At 35.6% G+C, this 12,500-nt stretch overlaps 1 protein-coding gene across 1 annotated transcript in view; it reads right to left on the reverse strand.

The window, feature by feature from the left end:
• Nucleotides 1-12,500, reverse strand: part of LOC135218729 (uncharacterized) — a 69,685-nt gene that overhangs the window by 46,298 nt on the left and 10,887 nt on the right. The window contains exons 3-6 of the mRNA XM_064255179.1: nt 9,938-10,073; nt 4,908-5,101; nt 3,046-3,201; nt 2,134-2,265 (exon numbers count right to left, since the gene is read on the reverse strand). Of these exons, the coding sequence (XP_064111249.1) occupies nt 2,134-2,265; nt 3,046-3,201; nt 4,908-5,101; nt 9,938-10,073 (618 nt within the window). The remainder of the gene's footprint in view (nt 1-2,133; nt 2,266-3,045; nt 3,202-4,907; nt 5,102-9,937; nt 10,074-12,500) is intronic.

The raw sequence follows: 12,500 nt of genomic DNA on the forward strand, positions 1-12,500 counted from the left end.
ATTTTTCTCTGAGGTGGGTAATAGATTCACTCTTAATATACCACTGATAGCAGCGATGAATGCACTTGACTGTAATTCTAATGACGTTTTAAGTGATAAGAAACTGTCTACCATACTACAGTTTTATAAGGATATACACATAGATGAAATCCTTCTAAATGTCGAAATTTCTGTAGAAAAGAGTCACTTTCAAACTAAGAATGAAAAGCCTAAGAATTTGTTTGAATTGCATGATGAACTCAAACCATTAGAATGTGCCTACTCAGAAATTATTAAAACTGTTAAAATTCTCATCATCCCTCCAGTAACTACTGCCGGCAATGAACGACTGTTCTTCAGTGTTTAGTTAGTGAAAACGTACTACGAACTGCCATAAAAAATGAGCGCTTGAATGACTTACTTCTCAAGGCCTCAGAAAAGGAGCTGGTTAAAATTCTTATCTATGACATACTGCTTAATAATTTTGCAAAATTAAGATCAAGGAGGAATCCTACTAATGCAATAGATAATATTTGAAATGCATGAAGCATAAGTTTATTTTGAAATTTCCTCGGATGAACCTTGTTAAAATTATGTACCATTTTATCTCTACACATTTTCCCAAGTTTAAGATCGTCCTGTTCACATCAACTTTTCTTGTTTTCATGAATGACCTTTGTGTAGGTAGTGAGCTATATTTAATGCAACATGTTAAATTGCAGATATTCTATGACCAATACTATAGTTTATAACTTCATTTATTTAGAAATTTCCACTACCTTTTCATCATCTTTTATTATTTCAAAATTTGATGTACAGCATTTTTTAAGGAATACAAATTCTTCAAATTTCCTTTAGAAGTGGCTTCAAACTGCTCCTATTTTGTTGATATTTCTGAAAATTTTCTCGGGGGTCTTACAGCGGCCCCTCGAACCCAACCCCCTTTCAGGAGGGGGACCTCAAATAAACCTTTGGCTTTCCCAAAGAAAAATGAAATGATGACCTTGCTCTCTCCTCCCAGACCCCCTGTACTCTCTCTCTCTCTCTCTCGCTCGCTCTCTCTCTCTCTCTCTCTCTCTCTCTCTCTCTCTCTCTCTTTTGCTTGGTAAGATAGTTGCTTCAGTTACATTGCCCAGCATTTTTGACATTTTATATTTCACCATTCTCACCCACCCTTCTTATCGGGGCTGAACATGGATTCGAAGGGCATCGGGAAGGTCACTTTCATCTCAGTGACCTTGTAAGCTGTGGATTACACACTAATATCTGTAGTTTTTGGTTACTTTTACATGTCATCATCTTCCACACTCCCCTTCCCATCGGGGCTAAACTTAGATTTGAAGGTCATCAGGAGTGAGTGTCACTATCCATCTCAGCAACCTCGAATACTATGGATTAGACACTAATATCTGTCATTTTCGGTTATTTTTACTTCTTCTCCTTCCCACCCCTTCTCACCTCCACTTCCCATCAGGGCTGAACTTGGACTTGAAGGCCATTGGGAGTGTTACTATTCATCTCAGAAACCTCAAAAACTATGGATTACTCACTAATATCTGTGGTTTTTGGTTATTTTTACATGTCACCCCCTTCCTACCCCTTCTCACCTCCTTCTTACCAGGGCTGAACTTGATTGGGCATCAGGAGTGTCACTATTTATCTCAGCGACCTCGAAAACTATTGATTAGACAGCAATATCTGTCATTCTCTGTTTTTGTACACATCACCCCCTTTCCCAGGACTGAACATGGAATTAAAGGGCATTAGGAGCATCATTATTCATCTCCTCGTCTTCAAAAACTATGGATTAGACATTAATATCTTTCATTTCCGGTTATTTTTACATGTCACCCCTTTCCACCCCTTCTCAACCCCCTTTCAATCAGGGCTGAACTTGGATTTGAAGGCATCGGGAGTGTCACTATTCATCTCAACAACCTCAAAAACTATGGATTAGACACTGATGTATACCAAGTTTGGTTGAAATTGCTCAATGCATTTTAAAGTTCATGCAGCACACACACACGCGCAGTCGCGCACACACATGCAAACATAATATGCATTCATTTTTATATAATAAATATATAAACATATATATATACATATATATAATAAATCATTTGCTCATACGAATATCCACTAATTTGCACTTACCAAAACGATAGCACTAGCCATTAGGAGAGCCCTTCTTGGAACGTCAAAACCTCTGGGAAAACTGAGCCGAAGTTGACGGGAAATTTTATTATAAGAAATGCTCCCGCTGTCGAACGAAGATGACGTCAGGATCTACGCACAAGGAAGGTTGGAAATAAGTGTTAGCTTTGATTTGGTGTAACCTTTGAGAAAGGAAATAAAATTCATATTATTTTAGTTGGTTACCATGAGGTATATACGTTTGCATGAAATGTGTTTGTGATTATGTAGTTGAGAGTTTATGTTGACAGAATATAGTACGCGCGACATTGTTACTATTTCTGTTATCCTTATCGTTATTCATGATGTTTTAAAAATAATAGCTGTTTCTACGGCATTTAATTCATATAGTCTTCTCTATGTCTGACAATCTTCTCATCAGCGTGTAACTGGTATATCAAGTTTCCTAAGAACATATGATGGTTTTCTATTGTCTTTGTTTTAATGTCTCATACGTTTCGACATGCGCTCTGGCGCCCATCTACTGAGGGTTACAAAAATTACTGAACTTGATGTGCTCAAAGTCCTGTGAGTTTAGATAACAGTTTGTCTGGAATGATCCTAAGTTGATATTTGCCCTTTGCAAAGGAAGAGATTAAACTGAGAAACAAGGAATGAAATGAAGGCACATCCGAATGAATTTAATGCCTCTCCTTTTGACGTACAGTTGGCTGCGGTTCCATTTGGTTCACCATACCCACTTTAGACTCTATACAGCTTCCATGTTCACTTTGGGAGACTGAAGATTTCCTCATGACATTGAGAGAAATGTAAAAAAAATTTGCAAGAAGGACTTTAACCAGATGGACAGACTTGAACATTTCCAAAGATTACACAATGTTTACATGTAAATGCCTTGACGATCATCCATACCTTGTACATTCTATCGTAAGATGCAAAATACCCGAAGAGCTTCTCGATAGAGCAGAGGCTAGCCCCCGTCTTCGACTTCAGCAGCAGCGTTCGGTAATTGGTGTTCGGAATCACTTCTCCCAGTATGACGCTTGCCTTCAGCATCACTTCCCATGTCTGTGGAGTTGAACACAAATCAAAACTTTTACAAAAGAAAACATGGCAGAAACACGTGTTGGAAACTTTTGTCACAAGTCGACGGCAGTAAGGGGGGAACGAATCTTGAGCAAATTTTGGATAATTTCATGCAGCTCTGGCTAGGACAACCAATAAGTTGTTGACTTGTATGTAATCTGCTTTGATATGTGTGCGAGTGGTTGTTGACGCGAATTTATACCATGTTTTGCTGCAATGTAGACACATTTAAGATGGCCATAAGGGTAAAAGGTGAGGAAGGGTATTTGGTAAAAGACGCCTTGGAAGCAATATAAATGGTGGCCTGGATTGTGAGAAGTACCTGAGGACTTGATTGAATAAAGAACTAAGTGATTCCTTACTCGACCATCATAGCCCAAAGTGACTTGAATGTTGAATGGCAGAGCATGAATTGACCTTATATATTTCACAAGAGTCACTCATAAAACCTTTCAAATGGAGACCATTTCCCGTTCCAGTTAATTAGTACTGAGCTGGTTTATTGCGTCCCATTTCCAGACTCACTTGAGACTGGCCTCAGAAATCTGTAGCGAAGTTAAAGGAGTTGGAGAGTGATACAAATGAGAAAGAACCAAGGAGAAACCGGATGGGTCATGAAAGTGCACTTCAAAGAATCCCGGTTACTGCTTGCTTTGTGGTGTTTAATGCACCCACAGACAGTTCCCCAAAACGGGTTGCATTTTCAGCAGACTTTATTTACCTAACATAAGAGCATTTTAGCCATTCTTATTCCATCCAAACTTTAGTGCCGTGTGATACAAAATTAACCAGGACAACTGTGTAACATCTAAATAACGGAAGTTTTATCATTACTACAGTTTTATGCATTAACAGTGACTGATATCACGACAAAAGACTGATGAAATCTGGGTTTTATATTATGCATCTCACGTAGAGAGGCCTAGTCTATGTCAGTTTCGGGGCTTAGACCTTCTAACATTAGTCATGATAATGTGCACAACTCACGTAGGATTTAAAGTTTTGGAAAGTAATTGCAGTTTATCTCCCTAATTTTATAGAATTAAAAATATTATAGTATCTAGTCATTTAAGGACATTTTACCAAAACACTCTAGTTAAAATACTATTCTTGTAAAGATAGTGGAACTCATATTCCCATTCTTTAAAGAAATATCAGTTCGTGACCATTCAGAATTATTCTCGTGGGTTTTTCACCACTTGTTAAGAATCTTCCTAACCCTTTGGACTCTCTCATGGTCGAGTGAGTACGGATATTCCATTTTCTTTGTTTAGTTCAGTAAACAATTTATAATGAAGGAATGGAGTTCATCGAAACTTTTAACAACAAAAAGTGTGATTATGAAGTCTAACATTACCGCATACTCGAAACCCATCACATGTAAATATCACATATAATGTTTATATAAATAAATAAAGGTTTTTGCCACGGAGGAAAAAATGAAAGGCGAGAGAGCCAAGAACTTTCGGTCTAGTACGACCCTTTACTAGTTCTTGGCTCTCTCGCCTTTCATTTTTTCCTCCGTGGCAGAAACCTTTATGTATACATAGCATCACGTTTTATATGCTTTGTGATCAAGTTATTCATGTTTACATATGTGTGTATGTATGTATATATACATAGAGTGCCAATTGACAAGCAAATTGAATCTAACTGACCAAAATATCTCGTTCCTCATAGTAACCTACTTGAGAGCGCGTAGTACAACAGAATTTCTGCACGAATTCCTCTACCCAGAGCAGAGGCTGGTCATCGGGAGTATAAACATGGAACTTGGACCCCGTCACGTAACGTCCTCCACAGCCACAGCAGTCTCGATGAACTGGCGTGCTTGCGTAGTAGAGGATGGTGTCCTTGTTGTCCTTAATTGCATACGTACCTCCTGCAGTCATGGGTGAAAGTCTTAATTTACTTTTAATGGAGAGGAGGACGCCACTGGAAAATAGCAATCTGGGCTAGGAAAATTCAGGCAAGAAAAGTTAAGGAAATCAACAGCTCGGCCAAACCTCAAATTAATAAATTCTTAAAAAATTAAGTTTCAGGCCTGGTGAAGCTTAATACGTAGAATTAACATCACGAAAGATTAAGATAAAAGTTCCATTGATAACAGACGCCAAAAACAATATGGTTTTAATCTATTCATTTATTTTCTAGTCAATTCCCATTTTCCTTGAATACCCACTCAACCGATGACTCCTCTGCGGCCCTTTGTCACTACAGACCTTTCGACTGTACGCTCGTTTGTGCCATCCTGACCATCGCCATCTTGAATTCAAGATGGCGATGTCCTGACCCACTTATCATGCGTCTACAGTATCCAGTGCTTGCAGGTTCGCTAAGAACTTGTGATTCCTTTGTATCCTAAGTATACACACACACACACATCGTCTTCCTTCTTCTACCCTAAGCTAAGTACTTGCTGTTACCAGCCATGGTATCGTCTACTACATGTCCTGCTATTACATCTATGGAATTTGATATAATATCTGATCAGGTTATGTCCCTTATTTCACATTAATGATGATGCCTTCTCCAAAATCCTGCTGTTCATCCTGTTATTGTGCTTTCAGATACAATTTGAATTTGTTCTGTGGGCTTAGCAATAGTTCATGTCATCAATTTAGTTAGAAGAAAACATAGTGTGTCTCCCACTTTTCCTTCTATTATATATATCCATCTCATTCTTGGGGAACAACTTGTTTCCTAAATAACTGGATTTATTTGAGTTATATTTATTAAGTTTCTTTGTACATTCGTCTGTATCTGTTGCCTGTTTCTTCTTGTTCCATTATTCATTTTTTCTCGACCTACACGTAACCCGGGTCTCTAGATCCCTTTTCCTTAAATGACCGGTAATGATTCTTTGAAATATATGAACTATTCTGTTCTACTTACATTTCCTTTAAAGTTCAAGGAGTTGACCTTTCCGCCTCTTAACTGAATAGCATCTAAAATTTCTTTTGTGATTTATTTTACTTTCCTGTGACCGTTTTAAATCATATGGGGACAACAGACACTCTGCTTTCATCTACTTTTCATATTTTTCCTCCAATCTGAACGCATTTGCTGGGCCTGTAACACACAATAGCCGGATTCTTATCTTTCCATTAATTTATGAAAAAAATACCTGATCTGGTCTTACTCTTCTGTTCCTGAACCTTACTGGGAGTCTTATAATAATTCTGCATTGGCTTGTAGGTTGTCTGTGATATTCTTGGTTGAATTGGTTAATATTTTATCACAAGCTGGAACTAATATCATAACTATGCAGTTGTTAATGTGGTATTTATCCATGACAAGTTCTGTATTGTAATATATATTTATATTTTGATGACTCGTCTTTCAGCATATTCTGGTTCCCTCCAGCTTCTCGTGACCTTGCCCCTTGCCCCATATCTATTGATCGCCTTTTTGACCACTGGGTAATCTTCTTTAGCTGTTCCTTGAATTTCAGCTTCACGACTCACGTTCTTTTTCTTAGCTGTTGCTTTCCTCTCCCTACTGTTGATTCACTTAGCTGTCAATTTCCCTATCTTACTCTGAACTTTTTCTCTTGAGCTATGGTTTTCATTTTGTTTGTCATGTATCCTAATTCTTTTCTTGTCAGTTACAGCTCTCGTTAATTTACCATCGGATCAGTGTTCTTAATTCCCCCCCTTCCCAGACTACCTTGACAACTATACCTCAGGAAAACAAAAGTCAAATAGAGGTTTTTCTTTCTTGTTTTTTAAGCTCATACCTTACTCACAGCTGAGCCACGGTACCCTGGTCAGTGCTTCTGGTATTTGATTTTTGGTGGAAAACTAACCATCCCCAATTCTGAATATTTCACTCTCAAATCATAGTTAAATTCTACTGGTTCTACATCCTAAAATCTAAGTTTCATACTCTTATTGCTGCCTTGTCGGTCTGATCTCTCTCTCTCTCTCCTCTCTCTCTCTCTCTCTCTCTCTCTCTCTCTCTCTCTCTCATATGCGAGAAAAGATGAATAAAAGAAGAATAGAAATGCGCCCCTTAAGAAATGAAGGGAGATTAATGAATGAAAAAAGGAAATATGCAACATATTAGCAGAAAGATATAAGAGAGAATTTACCCCTAGAAGTGATAATGAAGATAATGATAAAGAAATAAGGGATGAAAATAGTGAATATTTATCAGACTTAGATATTAATGAAGCCGATATTGTGCAGGCTATTAATGAAATTAAAAATGGATCAGCAGCTGGGCCTGATGGTGTCCCTGCTATTTTGTTAAAGAAAGTAGTTCATTCTATCGCAAAGCCCCTTGCAATATAATTAAGGCAAAGTGTAGATACAGGCAAGTTTTATGATGAGCATAAATTAGCACATATTACCCCTACTTTCAAAAGTGGATCAAGACTAGAGGAAAGTAATTATAGGCCTGTGAGTCTAACATCACATATTATGAAAGTGTATGAAAGGGCAATGAAGAAAAATATTATGAAACATTTAATAGAAAATAATTTGTTTAATATATGACAACATGGTTTTGTACCCAGAAAAAGTACACAAACCCAACTGTTAGTCCTCCGTGAGAACATATATAAAAATATGATAAACGGAAAAGAAACATATGTGGTTTATCTAAACTTTGCAAAAGTTTTTGATTAGGTAGACCATAATATATTAGCAAAGAAAATTAGAAAACATAATATAGTGGACAAAGTATGAAGATGGATAAAAGAATTTTTACACAACAGAAAACAGATAGTTATTGCAAATGATGAGAAATCGGATGAACCTAAGGTAATATCTGGTTTGCCACAACGTACGGTGCTAGCTGCATTGCTGTTTGTTATTATGATTGCAGACATAGACAGTAATGTTAAGACTCGGTAGTGAGTAGTTTCGCCGATGATACAAGAATAAGTAGAGAAATTACTTGTGATGAAGATAGGAACTCGCTACAAAGAGACCTTAACAAAGTGTGTGAATGGGCAGAGGTAAATAGGATGGTATTTAACTCTGATAAATTTGAATCAATAAATTAAGGAGACAGAAAAGGAAAGCTATATGCATAAAGGGGACCTAATAACGAGACAATCACTAATAAGGAAGCAGTTAAAGACCTTGGTGTGATGTTGAATAGGAACTTGTTATGCAATGATCAAATAGCAATTCTATTAGCAAAATGCAAAGCAAAAATGGTATGTTGTTACGGCACTTCAAAACAAGAAAAGCTGAACACATGATTATGCTTTATAAAACATATGTTCGTAGTCCACTTGAATATTGCAACATGATATGGTACCCACACTACCAAAAGGATATTGCCCAAATAAAGAGTACAAAGGTCCTTTACAGCTAGAATACAAGAAGTTAAGGATCTTGACTACTGGGAAAGACTACAACTTTTAAAATTATATAGTCTAGAAAGGAGAAGAGAACACTACATGATAATTCAGGCATGGAAACAGATAGAAGGAATTGCCGAAAACATCATGGAGCTAAAAATATCAGAAAGAGCAAGCAGAGGTAGATTAATAGTGCCCAAAACTATACCAGGAAAACTAAGGAAAGCACATAGGACATTAATCCACTACGCACCAGTATCGACAATGCAGCGTCTATTCAATGCGTTGCCAGCTCATCTGAGGAATATATCAGGAGTGAGCGTAGATGTGTTTAAGAATAAGCTCGACAAATTTCTAAGCTGCATCCCAGACCATCCAAGATTGGAAGATGCAAAATATACCGGAAGATGTACTAGCAACTCTCTGGTAGACATTAGAGGTGCCTCACACTGAGGGACCTGGGGCAACCCGAACAAAATGTAAGGTCTGTAAGGTCTCTCTCTCTCTCTCTCTCTCTCTCTCTCTCTCTCTCTCTCTCTCTCTCTCTCTCGCTATGTCTTGTGCTTGGCATTTGCTATCCAATAAGAATCACTGCTGGGATCCATAGTACTCTCACCTCCCTAGAAAAATAAATAAATAACAGAGCAGCTGAACCACACAGAAATAAGTCACATTTTCTAGCAGAAAGTGACATTTGCCGCACCTCCAGATACACGTTACCAAATTAGCCTTTCGTGAAAGTTCCGCATCACGGCTGTATCGTGTCCCAAATTGGTCGGTCCTTGCACGGTGCTACTGCGCTAAAAGCATTCGTGGAAGTCTCTTAGAGGTGAACTCAAGTACCAAAACACTCATTCCTGAGAGAACAGCTTTTCTTTTTTCCATTTAAGATTTTCTCATTTAAGATTAGACATGTTTTACTGAGCGAGAATTTTACATTTAAAACCAAAAATTATTTCATAAACATGATTCATTCCATGAGATATCCCCCATTTAAAACTAAACATGTTTTAATCCTTGAGATATTTCTTATAAGAATACTAAATTCGTTTTAATCGATAGGATATTTCTCATTTAAAAGTAGATATGTTTTACTCCCTGGAATATTTCTCATTTAAAACTAAGCACGTATTACTCCTGGGGATATTTCTAAACCTGTTTTATACTCCGTGAGATATTTCTTATTAAAAACTAAATATGTTTTACTCCATAGGATATTTCTCCCTTTAAACTAAACATGTTTCACTCCATGAGATATTTCCCATGTAAAGAATAAAACTAAACATGTTTTATTCTTTGAGATATTTTCCCCTTTAAAATGAAACATTTTTCACTCCATCAGATATTCCTCATTCAAAACTAAACATTTTTCACTCCGAGAGATATTTTTCATTCCAAACTAACCATCTAAATGTGTGATGGAGACTTCATTGTTATAGCCAAGGGGAAGAAGTCCTTTTAGATAGTAGTTTTCTTGTGAAGGCGCACGTAACTGGAAGCCTTCATTAGCAGGGTCAACAGAAGTTGGCCCCCAGACTTCCTGCAAAAAATAAATAAATAAATAAATAAATAAATAAAAAAAATAAATAAAATAAAATGAATAAATAAATAAATAAGTAATATTTTAGATTCACATTCATTTGAGTATTACTGTTTACTTTGACATAGTCATGATTTTGTATATTAATATCAATACATGGATTCGAAATAAATTATCTTTTCACAACGGATTAAGAGAAGTGATAAAAATGAAAAATGTTTCGGCCATTGTCACCAGATCTGTAAATAAACATGATAACGATAACAGTTAAAGTGAAAAATAAGGATTTGAAACAGAATCATAAAAGGAATAGAAATAGACTTAATACAAAAACTGAAAGCGATAAATGTAATGTCCTACATGTAATGAACAAATTACCTTATTGATTTCTGCCAATAGGAAGTCGAGAAGTTGAAAAGTCACGGTGTGAAGGCCAGCTGTATTTACATCATGTTAATAAATTCAATGATATTTTTATTGAAAAATTATGCTTCTTCATACTACAGTAAATATGCAAAGTTTGGTCGCTTAGAAACGTCAAACAAACAGATGAAAAAAGGTTAAGAAAAACTAAATCGCCTGCCATCAATAAACCCTTTCGAAGCCATTCAAGTATTACCTTGCTCTGAACGATGAGGAATCACGCAATAACTCACGCCTGAATGTTACTGAATTTAGGGCGTTCAGGAACCAGTTGTCTACGTTGACATTCCTGTATGGAAACATTACAAAATTCCACGCACACGAGTATTCCATGTTTTTGTGCAGGAGTCTTTCAGGTACTGATAAATTTGTATGTATAGATGTACACCCATATATATATATAAATATATATATATATATAATTTAATATTTTATATATATATATATATTATATAAATATATATATATAATACACACATATATATGAATTTTCATCACATGACATATATTTTCATATATGTTAACCGAAGAAGAATTTTTTTGGTTGATAATAATTTCCTCCCCTCGTGGATTCGAACCAGCGGACAGAGGAGAATTCAGGACTTCAGTGATGGTACCGACTCGGCCAAATCGGTAACGTCCTGATTTCTCCTCTGTCCACTGCAGCGCTAGTTCGAATCCACGAGAGGACGAAATTATTATCAACTGAAAAAATTCCCCTTCGGTTAACATATACGAAAATATATTAATTCCGAGGTAGAGCGAATTGGATATTGATGGGCATTTGTAGCTTAATGCATAATGCATATATGTATATATGTGTGTGTGTGTGTGATGTGTGTGTGTGTGTGTGTGTATACTGCAAGATTGTGGCATCTAAAACGCCGCAGATTCAGCAGGAATAAAATAGTAAACAGCCATCGTAGCATCATAAATTTATTGGCCAAATTTTCGAGAACACATGTCTCATCTTCAAGGCTGTAAGATTACAAAGAATAAAAATTAAAAAAAAATTGACCTCAGTTAAAAAAAAAAAAACTGTCTAAAAAATATAAACTTAAATGTCTAAAAATATAACTTTTAATCAAAAAGACGAACAAAAAAACATGGTAAAGAAAAATTTGAAAACATTGAAAACCTAATACTGACGTTAATATATATATATATATATATATATATATATATATATATATATATATATACATACATATATATATATATATATATATATATATATGTATATATATACATATATATATATATATAGTATATATATATATATATATACATATATATATATACAGTATATATCAAAGAGAAGGAGCCGTTGTTGTTCAATAGCGCTCAAGGTGAAGCGAAGAGGTAGATATATTATGCATAAAACAGTTTATTGGCTGACGTTTAGCTACCTACTTCCCATTCGCATTTCAAGGCTGAAGCGATTACAGACACTACAGTAGTGTAATTACACACTTAGCGCACATTCATATATATATATATATATATATATATATATATATATATATATATATATATATATATATGGTATATATGTGTGTGTGTATATATATATATATATATATATATATATATTTTATAATATTATTACTGAAAATACGAAAGTACAGATAATTATTAAAAGGAATGTGATAAAATTACATGCAGGAATCCACCTGAGCAGTGGAAGTGAAACTGAAAGAAAACATAGCAGAACATAGAGGATTTAGTTTTAGAAACGGTAGTAGGCTGTCAAACACTGAACAGTCCAAATAAGGCATCACTCAAAAACAAATCTAAAACCTACATAGAATATACAGACTTCAAAGTCGTTGAAAGAGTAAACAATGAAATTGACCTGAACTTTTGAGAATTTCTTTTATTATAGAAGACATTTCCAACTATAAGCTCCTACTCGTCATCTACGCAATTGTTATGGCCTAATTTAGTGTTTTACAGATTTGTTGTCATTGTTATAAAAAAAAAGTGCTTCCTATCAGTCTCCTC

The sequence above is a fragment of the Macrobrachium nipponense genome, chromosome 1 (genome assembly GCF_015104395.2).
Source record: "Macrobrachium nipponense isolate FS-2020 chromosome 1, ASM1510439v2, whole genome shotgun sequence".
NCBI classification, from domain to species: Eukaryota; Metazoa; Arthropoda; class Malacostraca; order Decapoda; family Palaemonidae; genus Macrobrachium; species Macrobrachium nipponense.